This window comes from Papio anubis, chromosome 13 (assembly GCF_008728515.1).
Source record: "Papio anubis isolate 15944 chromosome 13, Panubis1.0, whole genome shotgun sequence".
Taxonomy (NCBI): domain Eukaryota; kingdom Metazoa; phylum Chordata; class Mammalia; order Primates; family Cercopithecidae; genus Papio; species Papio anubis.
In genome coordinates, this window is record NC_044988.1 from 83,477,298 (window position 1) to 83,497,314 (window position 20,017).

The following is a 20,017-nucleotide window of genomic DNA, read 5'->3' on the forward strand; positions in this document are numbered from 1 at the left end:
CATAAATGTGTTTCCTTTGCTCCGTCACCCTAACCTTGGCCAGTGATTGCATTCCCTTCTTGCTTTGGCTGCTAGGAAGCTCAAAGCCATGATGTAAGTTTAAGCACAGTTACTGTCTTGGTTTAGCTTTCTGGGAAAGTTATCTTCCTGTTCCTTGTGTTCACAAAGTTTCTCAATCTTTGAGGTTTTGATTAATGATGGTAGCAAGGAGGTGGTAAACCCCTGACTTCTCCTCTTTCTGCGTGACGTTGGGGGTGGCGTTCCCTCGCTAAAGACCACTTTCCTAATCTGTGAACTGAAGAAAACAGTTCTTGTTCTGTCAAGAGGCCAAGAGAGACAATGTGTGAGGAAGTGTTCTATAAACTGTCCACTGCCTTACCTGTGTGGTGGCTCAGGGTGTCTGTCTTTGGAGGAGGCAGGCCTGGTATAAGAATAAATAACAATGAACACTAATAGGAATAAAGTCATCCTACTAAGCCTGCTTACAGTGCATGAAGATGGCTCGCTGACCTTCATGTTGGGCCTGCATGACTAGGGTTATCAGCCCCATCGTCCAGGTGGGAAGCCTGAGATGTGCAGGCGTGTTCAGAGCCCCAGTCCTAGCCTCTCTTGGACAGGGCTGTTCATTCAGTTGCACAGCCTCTCCTGGGGGTGGGGAGAGGCCCAGAGGAGAAGTCCAGGACGTTGATCTCTTCTCCTGCCTCCAGGAATATTTGTGCTCCTGAGATTATTAACCAGAGCAAACTCAGAGAGTAAATGCTGCCAAGGGCCACTTGGACTTTTGACTGCTTTTTAAAAATTAACCTTGGGACACGAGGTTGTGACCAACAGTGGTCAGAGAGCTTCTGTCCCCTTTCCCTTCTGGCTGCTGGGGTGGGAGGATGGAGCCTTTGGGGTCCCTGCCCTCCTAGGGGGCCCAGGGGTCTAAGGGTCCATGGGGATTGCTAGGTTCTGAAACCATTTGGTTGTGGGGGAGGGTCTCGCCCCTCGCAGGAGACCTCAGAGCCTCAGGGGTGCCCAGTGCAATACGGAATAGAGACCTCAATTTTCAGATGCACATACTGGGACTCAGGGAGGGGATGGGACTTGGTCAAGGTCACCCAGTGTGTGGCTGAGTTGGGGCCAGACAGGCCTGACTGTAGCACCCAGGCTCTCCCCTCATCATTTATTCTTGTGTCTACTTATTCTTTTGCCAAATATGCACTCCTTGTTTGGTGCTAGGGAAAGGATGGACATATGACAGGCCTCCCGGAGCTTCCTCAAGGCCTGGGATTGGGAAACAGACAAGGTGAGAAGACGATGAGACAGGATGTTTGCTTCAGTGATTGGGGAAGCAGAGGCCAGGACAAGGGAGTCAGAACCCAAGAGTAGGAGTGAGCCAGACAACAGTGCAGGGGGGGTGGGTGCAGGGGGACGGGAGTGGGTTTCAGGCACAGGGAACAGCAATTGCAAAGGCTTAGAGGAAGAAAACAGAGAGAGAGAGATGCATTTGGAATCCAGAAAATAAAAATAAATCCACAGGTCTGGAGCTTGGGGACAGAAGGGAGTGGTGAGAGTGAGGCTGGGGAGGTGGCTGAGGTCCAGTAGGTGGGACCTTGTTGCCGGGCCAAGGGGTGTTGTTTGGGAGTACACGGAGGGGGGGCGCTGGTGAGTTTTCAGAAGTCAAGGCCAACCACATAAATAATCGGGAGAGATCCATCAGGAGGTAGCGTAAGCAGGAGACCCAGGAAAGTAACTCCTTAGGAAGTTTTCCAGGAAAAAGGAAGGGGCCAGGCCAGGGCACTAGGACCTGGTGACTGGACCCACAGGGACATCGGGGACATTGACTGGGACTCAGACCAGAGGGTGTGGTCAAGGTTTGAGTCCTCCTCTGCCAATGGTGGAATGATAAGATGACTTTCTCCGTGACAGGAGGCCTTGCCTCCAATGTCTGACCTTGTTCAGTTTCCACGGCCTCGTGTCACAGCCTGTCCACTCAGGGTCCCCATGGCGTGGCAGGAGGTGCACACCACCCATAACTCCATGACCAGTGGCGTGGACGGGTGTTCTCACTGCCCTGTGATTTCTAGGCATCGCTACTCATCCCTACACCTCCGTCCCAAAGAGCAAATCCACCCAGAGACTTGAGTCCTAGTCCTTGTGGCTTGCTGGGGGACAATAGGGCAGTCCTTTCCCTTCATGGCTTCAGAGTTGAAATAATAACTGAATGAGGGTCACTTGTGAAAATGCACCCCAAGTGTGTAGATTTGTAGGACTCCTGTCATCATAGGCCCTTGGTACCGCGTGCGCTCCAGCTAAGGACTCCACACATAGGTGGAACTGCACTAAGGTGTGAACTTCCCTTGTCCACCAGGGGGCAGCAGAGAACTTCCAGAAAGACCTACCAGGGTTTGCTCAGAGATTATTCTGTACAGATGGAGACAGGCCAGGAGCAAAGGCTCAAAGAGGTACAACGAGAGCTCGCGCCCAGGCTTCCTTGCCCCAAGCCTACTTAAAATCCCCTGCTGAGTATAAAACATTTGGCCTCTACCTTGCCCATCCCTACCCTGCTAGAGAGCTTGATGCTTGGTTGGGGCCCTTCAAAAAAATAGTTTTGCTGTGGAACTAGAATTGGGTGCAGTTGCTGCAGACCACAAAGGCTACAATAATTTTACTAAGTTTTTACTGCCTGCCAAGTCCATGCAGAGCACTGCAAGAGCATGTCATTCTAAATCCTCTATTAAGAACCTTTTTGGAGGCCGGGTGGAGTGGCTCAGGCCTGTAATCCCAACATTTTGGGAGGCCGAGGCGGGCGGATCACCTGAGGTCAGGACTTGGAAACCAGCCTGGCCAACAGGGTGAAACTCCTACCTCTACTAAAAATACAAAATTAGCTGGGCGTGGTGGTACACGCCTGTAATCCCAGCTACTTGGGGGCCTGAGGCAGGAGAATCATTTGAACCCAGGAGGCAAAGGTTGCAGTGAGCTGAGATCACTCCATTGCACTCCAGCCTGGGCAACAAGAGTGAAACTCCATCTCAAAATAAAAGAAAAAGGAAAAAAAAAGAATCTTTTTGTGGGGTGGTGGGGAGGGAGAGCATCAGGAAGAATAGCTAATGGATGCTGGGCTTAATACCTAGATGATGGGTATATCTGTGCAGCAAACAACCATGGTACCTGTTGACCTATGTGGCAAACCTGCAGATCTGCACATATACCTCAGAACTTCAAATAAAAGTTGAAGAAAAAAAAAAAATCTTATTCTGCTGGTAGCCCTATTTTGTAGATAGGAAAACTGAAGCTAAGAGATCAGGTGATCATGTGTTGAAGGTCACCCAGACATTAAATTCAAACCAAGATCTGTTTCTGTTACACTTAAGGCACTCTGCTGACCCTATCTCTTGTCTCCTGGCTAGAACTTAGGCCCTGTTCTTTAGACACTTGGAATTGATGAGTCTCCCTTCATTGGACTCTTCATAGCCAAAGTCAGGCTTATTTCTCCCTTCCCCAGCCAAGGGTCATCTCAGTGTCTGCTATACCAAGTCCAGATCCTCTCTCCCTCCTTGGGGCCCAGCACTGTGCTGGGTGCATAATAGGTGCTCAGCCAAGAGTGCTAATTGACTTACTCAGAACCATGGGGGAGATTTAGGTCAGGTCCCAAGAAGGACCACCCAAGCAGACAGCTGAGGGATACTGGGAAATTAGACTCACCACATCCAAAATCCCTTAACCTTATGTTCAGTGAATGAGCAAAGGAAGGAATGACTGGGCTACTCAATGGCAAAATTTATAAAGCAAAGACCCCTTGTTCTGTGGTGGCTTGTCCTTGAGTCATCAAATTTGAGTTTGTCTGTGTGTTATGGCCTGGAATACTCCCAAGGCGTTGTCCAGCATGCTGTGGTGATTAAGCAGCTGAACTTTATATCCAGACAGACCTGAGTTCCAGTCATGACTGTGACCCTTTCCTACCTGTTTGATCTTAGCTAAGTGACTTCACTTTTCTTTCTCTTCTGTTAAATGGGGTTAATAAGAGCTTATAGGGGTGTATGAGAATTAAATGATTAGAAGCATGTCATGTCTTTGCCCCTTGGAGAGACCTTAGTCAATAATAAACACTGGCCCTGGGTCAGGGGTGTCCTTAGATGTTGTCAATCCAGGTTCCTGATTGCAGGAGTGGGTGGCTTAGCCTGGAGAAGCACTCCTGCCCTTATCATATGTGGAGCTCAGATTGTCTTTGAGATCAGAGCGCTCTGGGGACAAAGCTTGTGGCCCAGGATCTAGCTCCTTTTGCACCCCTGAGGAAATGGTTACTAAAGAATAAACTTCCAAAGGCCTTGTCTGTGTCCAGGAAGGGGACACAGGCATATTCCTGCTTGTTGCAGGCCAATTTTATTGTCCATTGAAGCAGGACCTCCAGGGACCTGCCCCAACTCCTGGCTGCCCGAGTTGATGCAACCCAGCATCTCTGAAAGGACTAAAATTGTTCTTTCCTGAAACCACAAGGCAAGCTGAGCTCTCTGGAAATTCCCACCGGCCTTTCTTCAGTGAAGACAAATGGATTTCTCTGAATCAGTTGCCTTGGAAGGGCAGTGGGAACTCTTCCCTGGCTCTTGCCCTTGGGCGACAAAGTCCTTCTTTCCACTTCTTTCCCTGGAAGAATCTGTGTTAGGAGGGTCTCCCTGGAGGAAGGAGCCAGCCCAACTGGATGTCAACAAGTTCATGAGTCTGTAATAATGGGAGTCCAGAAATTGACACAATTCCTCCCCCGCAAATACAGAAATGATAGAATGCTTGCGCTGAAAGCATCCATTGGTAATAACAGCAATAACAACTAGCATTTATTTAGCCATGTGCCAGGCTCTGTTCTAAACAGTTTATACGAATTCACTTCTAGTTCTCACATCATCCGCTGTGAGCATATATTAACTCCTCATAGGGTAAACCAATTTTATCCCCACTTTACAGAGGAGGAAACTGGGGTTCAAAGAGATTCACTCTTTTGTCCAGCCTCCCACAGCTGGTATATTGGGCAGATAGAGGGTGAGAAAGGGAGAGGGTTTGCCCAACGTTCTGTAGCCTGGAGACCACGGAGATGTCCTGCGTCCACCCAGGGCCCTGTCCCGTGGACAAAGGCTGGGCTGCAGGGCTGCACTTCTAATTGTCTAGATTCCAGCTCAGGCATTGGGTGGTTTTTAAAGAATCCCTTTGGTGTTAGGGTGATAAGGATCCACCACCAGCGAGGAGGTTTAGAAAGTCCCTTCCTCTGCTTCATCAAAGTGCCTCTGCGTGGTCTGGCCTTGCTGGATTGTGCCGGGCTTTGGTGGAGAACAATGTCTCCAGGAAAGCACCCCAACTGTCCTCAGGGGTTCCTAAGTTGGATAGAAGCTGATCCTCTACCTGTACTTCCTCTGTGGTCCCACTGGGTGGCACCTGGCTTGGTGGTTAAGGCCAGCCAGGTTCAAATCCTGTTTCTGCCACCTACTGGCTGCGTGACCTTGGGCAAGTTCTGAGCCCCTTCCTGCCTTGGTTTCCTCACTGCAACATGAGAATACTGACAGTACCTACTTCTCAGAGTTGTGAGAAATGAGCGAGGTAACACACGGCAAGCGCTGGGAGCAGTGCCTAGCACCAGATAAATTTGCTAATTGCTATTATTTATCCCTTTGCCTCCTGATTGTCGCTTTGCTTGTCCTTTCCCCCACTTGGTTGGAAGCTTCTTGAGAAGAGGTCGCTGGCCCAGGGTCAGGTTGGTGTCACTTGTATCCAGCAGAGGCGGCCTGGCTTTCAAGTGGGGGCTTAGTAAACATGTGATAAGCAGGGGAGCCACACACTGGATGAAGTTTCTTGAGAAAGACACGTCTGCCCAACTTTCAAAAAAGTCCTCTCAAAGGTCTTTGCCAGCCCATGCAGATGCCAGTGATAGCCAGGGACTTGTCTGACATACACAGGAGGACTGTGCCAAGGCAGGCTTTGAACCCAGGTCTCCAGATTCCAGTCCTGGTCTCCAACCCCAGCACTAACCCATATACGAGTTCCAGTAGCTTCCAGTCTGTGGTTCAAAACAAGACTGCCCCTACTTGCCCAACCTGCGCTGCCATGCTTGTTTGCCTAAAATACAGGAAGATGAGCCGCTGGAAGCTAAACAAGAAGATAGAAATGGAAAAAGGACATTGAAGAGGACAAGAATATGCCGTGAAGGGGCTGAATCCTATCATGAAGGGGCTGGAAATGAATATGAATTTGGAGCAAATGTGTCATTAGGCGAAGAGAAGAAAGACCTTGAGGGAGGGAAGGCAGGCCCATTTGGGATGCTGAGAGAAAGCTGGTGTGGCTGAAGGAGCAAGATGTTCTTGGCAGGAGGGTCTTCACAAACTCTCACAATGACTCCCAGTTTTGGGGTCTATCTGGGAGTTGGCCCCCCAGACAAGACCTCATAACCTTTTAAGTACAAGTGTCCACAGGAGTGCTCTTCCAGAAGCTTGTGCCATCCAACTGCAACGCTTTCTGCCATGCTCCTCATTGTGCAATGAAAAGGGGCTAAGAGTTGGGATCCCCAAGGATCTGGAAAATTCAACCAAGGATCTGGGCAGCCAGCATTCTAGAAACCCATGGATGGCCTTCAGAACTCTGGTGAATAGGCCGGGCGCGGTGGCTCAAGCCTGTAATCCCAGCACTTTGGGAGGCCCAGATGGGCGGATCACGAGGTCAGGAGATCGAGACCATCCCACAGCTATGCGGTGAAACCCGTCTCTGGTAAATGGCAGGCGAGGTGGCTGACTGTAGTCCCAGCTGCTTTCGGGAGGCTGAGGCGGAGAATGGCGTGAACCGGGAGTGGAGCTTTGCAGTGAGCTGAGATCCGGCCACTGCACTCCCAGCCTGAAGCTGACAGAAGCTGAACTCCGATACAAAAAGAACTCTGGTGAATGTCCTTCCCACTACATCCCATACCAAAGATTCCAGAGAATCCCTGTCAACTTGTCTACAGTGTTTTAACATTTCAGAAAGATCTTCTAGGGGTTTGGAATCCTGGAAAATTTCTGTAGTGTCTCAGGATTTCCAAGAGCTTCCCCCAATTCTAATGTTCTGAAGTAGTGGAGACCTTCTTTTGACAGTTCTTGAGAACGACTACCATGTTTCGGGGTCCAGAGAACTGCCCCCTACTTCTAGCAATCTGCAGAAGGCCTGTAGCTTGCAGGGCTTAAGAAGTGTTCTTCTGAGTCCACAAGTTCTCGATAAGCACCAAGTGAATTGGAAGGGTCTTGATACATTACTGGGATCCTGTGGAATTCCCCCAGGGTTTAGGGATCCTAGAACTATGGCAGTTCTAGAGGGAGGATGCTGACTGTATTCGTCTGTTCTCATGCTGCTAATAAAGACATACCCAAGACTGAGTGATTTATAAAGAAAAAGAGGTTTAATGGACTCACAGTTCCACATGACTGGGGAGGTCTCACAATCATGGCAGAAGGTGAATGAGGAGCAAAGTCCCATCTTATGTGGTGACAGGCAAGAGAGCATGTGCAGGGAACCTGCCCTTTATAAAACCATCAGATCTTGTGAGACTTATTCACTATCACAAGAACAACACGGGAAAACCTAGCCCCATGATTCAATTTCCTCCCACCGGGTCCCTCCCACAATACATAGAAATTATGGGAGCTACGATTCAAGATGAGATTTGGGTGGGGACACAGCCAAACTATGTCACTGACTGAGAGATGGATGCATGACTTATGAGACAAGGGTAGTGAAGGCCAGTCTCCTTGAGTCCTATGTCTCTTTCTGGAAAAGGATGTGGAGTTTTGCTGAGCTGGAGTGTGAACTGGAACCAGGAAACTGGAAAATCGTGGCTGGCTCCAGCAGGAATCGTCCAAACATGAATGAACCAGTGAGGCCAGGGTCCCCCTGGGTGGTCCCCCTCCATCCTCCCAAGGCGATTAAGGAAAGCTCTCACACTCTCACGCTTGGTGCCAGGGCCTCCCCTGCCTGGGGCTGAGGACCTCCCAGCAAGCAGGCCCACAATGCAGTGAGATAAGGGTTCTGGGGAGTGGGGAGGAGCCCAGGCACAAACTTGCAGAGCCACCCAAGCTAACGTGGCATCGAAATTACCAATATTAGAAAATAAAGGCTTTAGGGCACTCATCAGGCTCAACCTCCCTGTTCAGGTCTCTGTACAAACATCACCTCCAACGGAACTCCCTGCTTAGGACCGCACCCCTGTCCCGACAGAGCTCCACTCTCCTGCTCTATTTTACTCCATAGCATTTATCACCATCTGACATGCCACGTATTTTGCCCTCTTTCTTGTTTGTTGTCTATGTTCCATGAGGGTAAAAGTCCTACGCTTTATTCAGCGCTAGCCCACAGAAAGCAGGTTCTTATAGAATGTTTGCACTGAAAGCATCCATGAGTAATAATGACAGCAAAGGCAACTAGCATGTATTTAGCACTAACCACATGCCAGGCTCTGTTCTAAACAGTTCTGTCAATATATATTGAATGAATTTTTTTTAACCTGATCATCAATTCCATCAAATTGCCATGTTGACTAAAGGTTGCTTTTGGCGAAACTGTCTGCAACTGGCAAAGTTACATGCTCCACTCTTTCCACATGTCAGGGAATTTCATTCGCAAGACAGTTTTGTAAAGAAGTACTGCTATTGTGTTCCTTCTGGGGATAAGTGACTTGGGCTCAGAGCAGTTGAGTCACTAGCCCAGGATCACTCTTGGGTTTGAGCTTGGGTGGTTCCATCTGTGGGCTGAACCACAGCCTGCTCTGCCTGGTCCGGCTGCCTGTGGTATCTGGCTGTCACCTTCTGTCCCTGGGCTCTGCCTCCACAGATTCTGGCCTTCCAGGAAGCCACCACTGTAGAAAACCTCTAATGCCCAGTCACAAGTGTTGCCTACCAATTCCTGGCCACGGGGGCTCCAACCCAAATGGACTCCACCAGTCCCAGCTTCAGGGACCAGCCCTGCATAGACTCAGGAGCCAAGGGCCTGCAGTGGGGGAGACCCAGAGAGGCCCAGCAGCCTGCCCCAAGTCACACAGCACACTCAAGTATCCTTGAGACAGCTTGCTCTTATCTCTGGGTCCCCACTCCGCTAGGAAAAAGGGGGTACATTCCCAAAGCTAGTTTCCAGAATGATGGGTGGGAGAGCACTGAGTCTTTCTTTGCTTGGTCCTGCACTGGGGTAAAGCGATCCTGATTTCCTCAGGCCAGGTCTGAGGAGCACAGTGGCCAGTCTGAGGAGCACAAGTGGCCAGTCTGAGTTCTGTTCCAGGTGGTGGCTGTGACCTCCCTCCAGCAACCCCAGCTGCTCCCTGGCTGGACCTCTGGTCTCAGCCTGCTGCCTCCCAAGGGCTCCCCAAGCCTGTGGCTAAGGCCGTCCTGCCCGGACCTTGCCTAAGTCCAGGTCATGGGTCTGAGGGGATGCCCAGCCCGAGGTCCAGCTTAGCTACTACTGGCTGAGGTGTCTCATCTCCTCTGTGTTGGTCTCTTTATAGTACCCCGTCTCCAGTCAGGCTACCTCCCACAGGTGGCCAGCGTGACCTAAATACAAATTTAGGCTGGTGATGCCTCAAGACCCTTCCATGGCTCCCCTCTGCCCTTGGCACAAGCCCAAACTCTGGTTGTGGCCTGGAAGGCCCTGCACTTCCTGGCACTGACCACCTTTGGAACCTCAGAGGTCTGTAACCTTTGCATCCACAGCCCCTCCACCTTCCCTTGAACCAAATGTCCACCCTCCAAGCCTTAGTCATGGCCTCCTTGGGAAACCTTCCCTGACCCCCTCAATGGTCACTGATCAAGTGACTTTCCTTTGTGCCTCCACAGTCTCTTGGGCTTCCCCCAGCCCATGTGAGGTGGTAAATGTCTGTCTGTCCCCCAGCACACTGTGAGCTCCCTGGAAAAGCCACCTTGGTCCTTGTTTGTCTTGTCACCTTATGGCTTGATTTGCAGTTGATGCCAGCGGTGTTTTGCTTTGTTGTTTTTCTTTTTTTTTTTTTGAGACAGAGTCTCACTCTGTAGCCCAGGCTGGAGTGCAGTGGCCGGATCTCAGCTCACTGCAAGCTCCGCCTCCTGGGTTCACGCCATTCTCCTGCCTCAGCCTCCCGAGTAGCTGGGACTACAGGCGCCCGCTACCTCGCCCGGCTAGTTTTTTTGTATTTTTTAGTAGAGACGGGGTTTCACCATGTTAGCCAGGATGGTCTCAATCTCGTGACCTCATGATCTGCCCGCCTCGGCCTCCCAAAGTGCTGGGATTACAGGCTTGAGCCACCACGCCCGGCCTGCTTTGTTGTTTTTCAAGGCTGGAGTGCAGTGGTATGATCATGGCTCACTGCAGTCTCAGCCACTTGTTTTCAAGTGATCTCCTGCCTCAGCCCCCTGAGTAGCTGGGACTATAGGTGTGTGCCGCCATGCCCAGCTGATTTTTTATTTTTTGTAGAGATAGGGTCTTACTATGTTGCCCAGCCTGGTCCCAAACCCCTGGGCTCAAGCAATCCTCCTACCTTGGCCTCCCAAAGTGTTGGGATTACAGGCACCCAGCCATCAGTGTTGTTTGTTGAATGAATGAATGAACAAATGAAGGAACCATGTGGGTCTGTTTCCCTAACGGTAAGCAGGAGAGTTAGGTTAGCCTCATAGCTCTTTCTATAATGGGCCCTCTCTCTCTTCCCCACAATTCCTCATGTCATACCTGGACTTCTCCGTAACCACAGACCCACTGTATATGGTTTGGCTCTGTGCCCCCACCCAAATCTCATGTTGAATTATAATATCTAATATTGGGGGAGGGACCTGGTGGGAGGTGATTGGATCATGGGGGCAGATTTCCCCCTTGCTGTTATGACAGTGAGTCCTCACGAGATCTGGTTGTTTGAAAGTGTGTAGCACTTCTCCCTTCATTCTCTCTCTCTCCTGCTCCACCATGGTAAGATGTGCTTGCTTCCCCTTCGCCCTTCTGCCATGATAAGTTTCCTGAGGCCTCCCAGTCATGCTTCCTGTACAGCCTGCAGAGCTGTGAGTCAAATCGCGTTTCTTCATCAATGACCCAGCCTCAGGTAGTTCTTTACAGCAGGGCTGAGAACAAACGAATACAGCATTTTACAGGGCATTAATGCCATGAATCAGATATTGCTCACAGCCTTGACCCTCACTAGAACTCAATGGGAAGGAAGCTGTGTCCCCCACTTAATTGACTGAAAATCAGAGTGTCCAGAGAGGGAACAGGGCTTGCCCAGAGTCCCAGCGCAGATCTATGGCACAAGAAGCCAGGCCTCCTGATCCCCACCAGCACCAGGACCCACGGTGACACAGAGTGAGCCCTTTGACCACCCATCTCCCTGTGCGCCAGGCCAAATCAGTTTCCCTCACGCCTCCTTCATGGAGATGCTTGCCATTCAATTGCCCCCCACCTACCCAATGGCATGTAGCAGTTGCTTAATCAAAACTTGTATAATACATGAAAGGAGGCCGGGCGCGGTGGCTCACACCTGTAATGCCAGCACTTTAGGAGGCTGAGGCAGGCAGATCATGAGGTCAGGAGATCGAGACCATCCTGGGTAACATAGTGAAACCCTATCTCTAACAACAACAACAAAAACAAAATACAAAAATTAGCTGGGCGTGGTGGCACGTGTCTGTAATCCCAGCTACTCGAGAGGCTGAGGCAGCAGAATCGCTTGAACCTGGGAGGCGGAGGTTGCAGTGAGCTGAGATCGTGTCACTGCACTCCAGCCTGGCAACAAAGCTAGACTCCGTCTCAAAAAAAAAATACATGAAAGGAGATGGGAGCTTGGGATATTCCAGACTGGAAGGGGACACACATTTGTGCCAAGAGTCCTAGCCCTTCCTCTCTCTAACTCCCCACGGGGAAGTGACTGACAATCCCAGAGGACAGAACCGACCAGACTTGGAGCTGATGCCTCTCTTTATTCATGTACTTCATCCCCTGCTGCCTGGTTTCTCCTGAATCCCCTTGCTCCCCTAAATAGCACCCCCAGGCCCCGCCCCAGCCCAGCTTCAGGTGGAGTAGCTGCTGTCTCCATTTGGCAGATGGGGAGACTGAGGCCCAAGAGCACAGAGCCCAGTCTGAGGTCACACAGCAGTCTCCTGGGTTCCCATTTGGCCTTCAACGGGGAGAGAGGACTTGGCCTGGGCTCCGTGCACCCTCACTGCAGGGTGGCTGGCTGCGGCCACGTCGCAGGGAGCTGCCAATCTGGTCTCTGAGGGCCTCCAGTCTCTGGGCCAGGTTTGGAACCCCGGCCCCACCTAAGGAGCAGTGAGACTCAAGGCCTGCCCTCTCCTGGGCCCCTCCTCGCCCAGGTCCATCTGGGTCCCAACATCCTCTAGAGAAGCCTCAGGGGGTAGGTGCCCTCCACCCTTCCCCCCACCCCACTCCCATACACCACGGGCTCCAGCATACATCTGGGCATGCAGGTGCTCCTAAAAAGAGAATTCCAAGTTTGGAAGTAGAAAGATCTTAGAAGCCACTTCTCAATACCCACCCCATTTCAGAGATGAGGCCTGGAGAGGGTGGGTTCTACCCCAAGATCACAGAGAACATTAGGGGCCCCTCCCTCTCTCCCTTCTTCACCTCTCAGACCTGGTGATGTCTTTGGGGGCCTCACGGGCATGGGGGGTGCAGAAGGTACCACCTCCTCCTCCATCAACATCTCTGCCAGGACTCGAGTCTGAGTCCAGTCACTGTGACTCCTGGGCCAGGGTGAGTTGGGAGATGGGAGGTGAGCCTTTGAGTTCCCCAGACCACCCCCCTCTGACCTCAGTGTCCCAGGGAGGGACCCACCTCTCTCTTGGGCACTTGGCAGAGCCAGGGCTGCATGGGGGTGCCCAGGGTGGGGGTCGGGCAGATGGGGGCCTGCCACCTGAGGCCTCAGGGTCCAACACCTGCAGGAAAGACCAGAGCCCACTCTGGGTGACCTCAGTCCTGCCTCTCTGTGTCCCACTTACCTGGTGCTAGCCATGAAACCCCGCTATGCCTATCCCACAAGGTACCAAGAATGTCAGGATGGCATAAAGGGGTGGGGTCCTGGTCGCCTTCTTCTGTGTGCAGCAGGTGGTTCTTCTCCCAACCTCTCCTGAGACTAGAAGCCTCCTGAGAGCAGGAACCATGTCTGGTCTATTTCCGAATCCTCAGAGCCCAGAAGAGAGGTTGGTAGAAAGCAAGGAGCTTGGGGAGTTACTGAAGGAGTGAGTGAATGTACAATTCAGTACATCCATAAGTGAGTAAATATGTGAGTGATTGAATAAGTGAATGACAGGATGAATTCCTAAAAGAGGGCAGGGTGGAGAGGAGGGAGGGTAAACAGCTATTTTAAACCCAGGCAGAGGGAGCCCTAAGCCAGCCATTCACTCCCCATGATTTAGCATGGAGCCCTGGAATCCCTGGGGCTCTGGACTGATGACTCCTAGATCAAGGGCTCCGGTTCTCCCAGCCTTCCCTCACTCCCACCTTGGCCTTTCCTACCTGGGGCAGGTGGCGCTCCCTTGGCAGGCAGGCCCAGTGGGCCAGGGGCACTCGACACAGTGGGCAGATGTGGCAGCAGGGGCAGGAGTAGACGGGTGGCAGTGCCTGCAAAAGGCTGCGTCAGAGGCTCCATGATGTCCCTACTTGTCACCCCTCCAGGCTGGGCAGTGAGACTCACGTGGCAAGGGGGAGCTGGGGCCATCAAACAGGGACACGGTGGGGTCAGGCCAGGGCCCTGCTGGTGACGGTAGCTGGCAGAAAGGAGGCGCCTAAAAAGAACGGTAGGGTCTATGCCTGCAGCCTCCAACCCTACCACCAAGCTGGCTTTCAAATTCCCTTCCCAGCTAATACTCCTGGATCCCGTACCAGGTACCAGGCCCTGTTCTCAAGGTTTTACATGTTAACTCATTCTCTCTGATCTTTAAAACAAGCCTATAAAGTAAGCATGATGATGACCCCCATTTTACAGAAGAGGAAACCCAGGCAGTGAGAAGTTAAATGACTTGCCCCAGGTGACACAGCTAGTCGGTGGCAGAGCTGGAAACTGAACCTAGTTGGTCTGAATCCAGAGGCCAGCCTCAAGCATTTCATTAAGCCTCAAGCATTTCATCCCTTTTTCCAGCTGCCCTCTGTCCGGAGGCCTGGCTCCAAGTTGGTGGCTCTGCTTACCTCTCTAGTGCATGGACCTGCTGGGCCAGGATGCGCTGCTCATTCCGGGCCAGGTCTTGGCTATTCTGCAGCTGGCTCTTTTCTTTCCTAGGGTAGAGCACAAGCCAGAAAGGGGTAGGAAATGGGGCTTGAGGGGGCATCAGTCAGCTCCTCTTCATTGCAGCATAGCACCAGCTCAGGAAGCAGGTGGGACATAGGGGAGCCAGGGACAGGGAGAGGGGGCAGCTTGGCAGAAGCAGCTTAACAGTGATAGGTGGGGGGCAGCATCCCTCTGGCTGTGGGCTGGACCCTACCTGAGCCTCTCATTCTCCAGCATGAACTCCTGTAGCATCCCGTACAGGTTCCGCTGGGCCCAGGCCACCCGGGCCCCACTGAGCCCTGACGCTGCAGGGAAGCAGGAGGTGGTGGATCCACAGCAGCCCCAGACCCTATCCCCATCCTACTCTGCCTCCAGGGAGCTCATACCCTTGCAGTCCATTTGGTCCAGCTGGAATTGCAGGCGACGGTTCTCCTCCTGGAGCTGCAGCATCTCTGTCTCCAAACGCTGGGGCTGCTTTGCCACAGGAGACTGTAGGGAAAGAGGCCCAGGGCCACCTTTATGGTTGCATAAGTTGTGCACTGCACAAGGACTTCCAGGTGTGGGAAGTAACTGGGGCCTAAAATCCAGCCCATGCTTCACTCGTCAGCCTTGCATCTTGGCACAAGGCTGCATCTGCCTGGAGGGGTTACCTTGTCCTAACTGCACTGTCCTGGAGGGCCCCACTCTGAGCTGGACTCAGCTCTGAGTCCAATCCCAAACTTAGTTCTGTCCAAACCTTGGGCCAGATGATTCCAGACAAGACCCCTTATTAGACCCCAGATCAATTCCCACTTAACCATGATACCAACTGAGCTAGACCCTGAATCAGATTCCAACTCAAACTCCAACCCTAGACCTGCCCTAAACCTGGCATGACCCTGGCTGGGACCCTGACCTCACCCTACACAGCCACGACACCATTTCCAGGATTCCAATCCTAATCTCAGCTTTGACCCAGCCCGAGACCTCAATCAAGGGACTCAGGCTCCAACTCCTGCCTGATCCCCCAGCATCTCCACGCCTGTCCCTCAGCCTGTGCCTGCCTATACTCACCTTGGGGGCCTGCGGCCGGGTGGTGACCCGCTGAGCTCGGCTTGCATATCGCAGGGTGCTGAGAGTCTCAGGAAGGCACTGGGCTGAGGGGGACACGCAGGCCACCTGGGGAGTGCACTCCCACTGAGTGCTCCTCTCTGGGGGGCCCCCTCCTCAAGACCCAACCCTCCCTGCCAGGCCCCGCTTAAGTACCATGAGGGTGACCCCACGCCCTCCCAGTGAGTCTGCCAGCAACTTGGTGAGCTTGCTGTCCCGGAAAGGGATGTGGCTCTGCTTCCGCTGTGGGTCCAGCAGCAGGGAGATGCAGTGACCTGGGGAGAGACATCAAGAGTCGGGAAGGTTACATTGCTTGCCCAGGGCCATCAGGCTGGGAGGCTGCAGAGCTGGGCTCTCCACCCAGGCCTGCGTTGCCCTAAAAACCCATCTTTCCACATGATCTCATGACTCAGTCAGATTGGTCCCCACCGCCAGACTGGGACTCTTCGAGGGCAGAGAAGGCTCTGTATACCCTGACCCTCAGTGCCCAGCAAAGGGCCTGGTACTCAGGCACTCAGCAGGAAACTTCTAACAAATGGATTGAACACAAAGGAGTTTCGTGGGCATCGCGCATGCATGCCACAGAGGAATCCTGAGGGCCCAGTCCCTGAGGATCTCCAGGTTCGCTATCCTGGGGTGGGGATGGGGAGAAAGGTCAAGTCCCTTCCCTTTACTGGGCCTCAGTCTTCCCAGCTGCACAAGGGATATGCCAAATGTCTCTGAGGGCTCATCTTCTGCAGTTGAGTGGTTCTATTTCCCAAATTAGCATGTAACTTCATACACCGTTAGAGTTTATAGATTCATAAGCAGTGTTTTACGAAGGGAGAAGTCAACAGCAGAGCTGGAGCCAGAATGAGGCCTCTGGTTCCTGGATCGCAGCTCTTTAACCCTCTTCTATGCACTACAACTCCTCTGGTATCCCCTATTGTGGACAGCTGTGAGCCAGGTGCAGAGGAGAGACAGGAAATCACACTGCTGGTCCCCAGGTCTCACCCAGGGCCAGCAGGCTTCGGTTTATGCTGTTGGCCTCAAGCATCAGCTCCCCACGGGATCCCGTGGCTGCAACCTTCTCGCTGCCTGCCAGGTCCACAAAGCACAGCTTCCCACCAACACAGGGTGCCCCGGGGTCCACAGGAGGCATCTGCTGGGCCTGAGGGGTCAGAGCTTCATGGCGACTTGGGAGGGACTGTCCCCACCAAAGCCACAAGGTTATGGGGCCAAGGGTTTCCACTAGTACCCCCCATGCACACCCAAGTTGGTTTGTATGTCCAAACAGACTTTTGCTGGTGGCCCTAGGCAAGCACCTTCCCAGGCTGGGGCACTCACAGTTTGATGGCTGATGTAAAGGGTGAGCAGGGCATGGCTTCGGCTGGAGGCCTGGTTCAGGGTGTGTGCTGAGCTCCTTCGACGGCTGAGACCTGGAAGGGAAAAACCTCAGGAGCTGGACCTGGTAGGAAGAACAGGTCATCACCAACGAAGAAAAAGGAGCAAAGGAATCCTGGTGGAGGAGCAAGCCTCATGCAAAGGCAGGGAGGCAACAAAGTGGGTGTTGTTCAGGGAACGATGGGATGCTGGGTCCTGCTGCAGCAGAGATGGGTGAATGGAGGATAGAGAAAACTGAGCAGAAGAATGACAGTCAGATTTGCATTTTATAAACATCTTTCCCACTGCTTCGTGAAAGAAGGGGGAGAAACTGAGGCAGCAATTTCAGCTGAGAGGTGTGACACAGTGCTGGGGCCAGAATCTACAGTTAGCATCTCCAGTCCCTGCCAAAGGAGTGGTGTCCAACAAATACTTGATTTTAAAAAAAGAATGAGGCTAAAAGGGAACGGCCTTTAGGCTAAGCTAAGAGGTATGACCTTGATCCTCAGGGCCCTGGAAGGGTGGAGGGTCTGGAGGCAAAGAGAGATGGGGTCTGCAGCATAGAGTAGAATGGATTGGCAGGGGAGAGCCTTGAGGTGCAGAGACCACCAGGGAGCAAGAATGAGTCCTGGCTGAGGCCAAGGCCCTGGGCTAAAGAGAGAGCGTGAAAGGAGTTTGGAAGGCAGAATTTGCAGGCCTTGTTGGCAGTGGGTGCAGGGGGTACCCTGGGCCATGTCTTTGAATTGTAGTTTACTGGTCCTTCCCCACCTCTCCCAGGAGTCATTTCTGAAGCTGCAGCTGCAGTCTGGGTCCCAAGCCCACACTCAGTGAACAATTGAGGAATGGGCACCCCTCCCCGCAAAACTCCCCGCTGTCAGCACACACCCATTTGCAAAAGTTCCATCAGGGCCTCCAGACTCCTAAATTCCACCACCCGCAGCTGCTCCACGTAGAAGCCCTGAGTCTTGTTCCATCGAACAGGGAGGGGCCGGGGAGACCCCAGGCTCAGCAAGTCCCGAACCTGGGAGGGGAGGGAGGAGGGTGAGGAAAGGGGATCTTTCCGAGTCCACCCACCCCCAGATCTTACTGACAACAGAGTCCCCCACCGCCCCTTCTGCCCTTTGATCCAGGCTCCCTGGAAAGAAGCGCTCCGTTTCCTCATGGGCTGTCTTTCTATTCCTCGCATTCCCTTACCTGCTCATTGTAGATCTCCAGATAAGAGGCGCGAAGGGTGACAGGGGCACCCAGGTGCTGCACGCGGTCTAACAGCCAGGCGAAGGTCCTCTGCATGATGCCAGCCAGGCTAGGGGGTACGGGCACCCCCTCCCCCTGGGGGCAAAACCAACTGAGCCATCGTCATCTCCACAGTAATGACTACCCTCTGTAGCGCATGTATGATACCGTGCGCCGGGAAACGTGCCAAGTTCCCAAGCAATGGCTCATTTAACTCATAGTCGGTACTGTCACTTCCATTTTACAGATGAGAAAACTGAGAGCTAGGAAGGGGCCAAAGCTGAAGCCCAAATGCTCCAAATTGGGCAAGTCCCTTCTCTTTGGTCCTCAGCGTCCTCGTCTGCAAACAAATGGGTCAGGCTGCATCGTCCCAGTCCCTTTCCTCTGGGAGTCTGCGTCGCCTGCGACTCTCCAGGGTTTCCAGCCCACTCAGCCCCGCCCCGTGAGGGCTCCGCCGGCGCTCGCCCACCTGGGGAGTGGGTCCAGTCAGGGTGTAGGTCTTCCCGGAGCCCGTCTGGCCAAAGGTGAAGACAGTGCAGGAGAAGCTGCGGGCGGCAAGGGTGTAGCTGGACTCGGGCGGCTACCCCGGGTGGGGGTTGGGGGTGCGTCGGGGCCCCGCCAGGCCCGGCGCGGAGCGGAGGCGAAGCTTCACTCACCCGCGCAGCGCCAGCTCCCCCAGGCGCCGCACACCGCACGCCCGGAACACGTCCTCCTGCGTGCATGCCGCGTCTAGCACCGCACCGAAACGGAACGCCACTTCGGGACCCCCGCCTGGAGGGCTCACCTGGCGCGGGTAGGGCGGAGAAGCGGAGATCTCTGGAGGAGGGCGGGGCACCCTGGAGGGGCGGGGCACCCTGGAGGGCGGGGCACTCTGGAGGAGCAGAGCACTCTGGAGGAGGGCGGGGCACCCTGGAGGAGGGTAGGACCCTCGATGAGGCACTCAGTGGGCGAGCACCCTGCACTGGGGGTAAGGGGGACACTCAGTAGGGGCGGGGCATTCTGGGGAGGGTGGGACACCCTGGAGGGGCGGGGCATTCTGGGTGAGGGCGGGCACCTTGGGTGCGCGGGCCCTCAGAAGGGGCCGGGCACTCGGAGGGGTTGGCGCGGCGCACCATGGCGGAGGGCTGGGCATCCTGGAAGGGAGGGGCACTCTGGGGAGGGTGGGGCACCTGGGAGAGGAACACTCCGGAGGAGGGTAGGGCCTAGGGCAAAGTTGCCTGGGGGAAGGGACCTGGCGTCCCCGGGATTTGTTGGGGAGACAGAGAGACGGGTTCCTCACCTGCAGAGTCCGGGTCCCTGAGCAGTGCAGCACGCTCTGCTGCCCTCGACGTAGCTCGGCCGCGCTCATGGGACGTACCCTGGGGTCCGACAGAAGGGCAGATGGTACATCCTGATATCTTCATCGATCCCTGCCTCGCCCAGGTGCCTCCTAGCCAACTTATACCCACCTGAGCACCACCTGGATGGGCGTTTCCGGCCCCTCTGGCCCTTGCTCCAGGCTTCGCGCGAGATCCCTGTGGGCAGCAATGCGAGTTACCATACCTGCACCCAGCGGCTGCTCAGGACTCCTCGAACCTCTCTGAAGATCTGCTTACCCGTCCGGTGACCCGCGTTCCTCCATGTCCTGCTCTGCACACGCAGTTAGCTCCGCCCGCGTCTCCTTTATTTACTCCCCCCAATACCCTCCCTTCTCCACAACACTGGGACTGTCTACACACTTCTTGCATTCCCACCCCATCCCCCATCCCAGGCAGCCATCCATCCGGAAAGGCTCCAGCCTGCCCAGGGCTGGCTCGTTAAAGATTTACCCTTCCTCACCCCTGCGGTGGAGAAAGTCTCTCCCAAGCGAGGGGACCCCTAGCTAGGGGGTTCTGGAGTCTGAGGATCCCTTGCTCTTGGCTAGTCCTCACAAGAGGGACCCGTGGGACCACTCGGACCCGCCTCCTTTGTGCCCAGATGGGGAAACCGAAGCAGGTAGGAAGAACTCAACCAAGGCCACAGAGCTAGCCTGCACAGGACCAGGCTCTACCCACTCTTTCCACACACCCACGCCCACCCCCAGCAGCGCAGCTCAGGGCCCAAGGAACCGCACAGGTCTCAGTCAGCTCTAGGGATGAC

At 53.8% G+C, this 20,017-nt stretch overlaps 1 protein-coding gene across 4 annotated transcripts; it reads right to left on the minus strand.

The window, feature by feature from the left end:
* Positions 1-11,892: 11,892 nt before the first annotated feature.
* Positions 11,893-19,802, minus strand: KIF12 (kinesin family member 12). Of its 4 annotated transcripts, XM_003911328.5 has the most exons (19): positions 19,495-19,802; positions 19,348-19,413; positions 19,179-19,257; positions 18,556-18,683; positions 18,369-18,444; positions 17,861-17,995; positions 17,552-17,687; positions 16,631-16,722; positions 16,298-16,454; positions 15,461-15,579; positions 15,269-15,373; positions 14,602-14,704; positions 14,430-14,520; positions 14,137-14,223; positions 13,646-13,736; positions 13,468-13,572; positions 12,787-12,887; positions 12,577-12,695; positions 11,893-12,251 (listed from the first exon to the last, which is right to left on the minus strand). In XM_003911328.5, exons 1-19 carry the CDS (start codon positions 19,518-19,520, stop codon positions 12,112-12,114), a joined length of 1,956 nt encoding a protein of 651 aa, XP_003911377.2. In that variant the 5' UTR covers positions 19,521-19,802; the 3' UTR covers positions 11,893-12,111. The 4 variants fall into 4 exon arrangements, with proteins under 4 accessions (XP_003911377.2, XP_009186486.2, XP_017805106.1 ...); XM_009188222.4 differs by having other exon boundaries at positions 12,586-12,695; positions 19,348-19,799; XM_017949618.3 differs by lacking the exons at positions 11,893-12,251; positions 12,577-12,695; positions 12,787-12,887 and adding an exon at positions 13,093-13,182 and having other exon boundaries at positions 19,348-19,797.
* Positions 19,803-20,017: the final 215 nt, after the last annotated feature.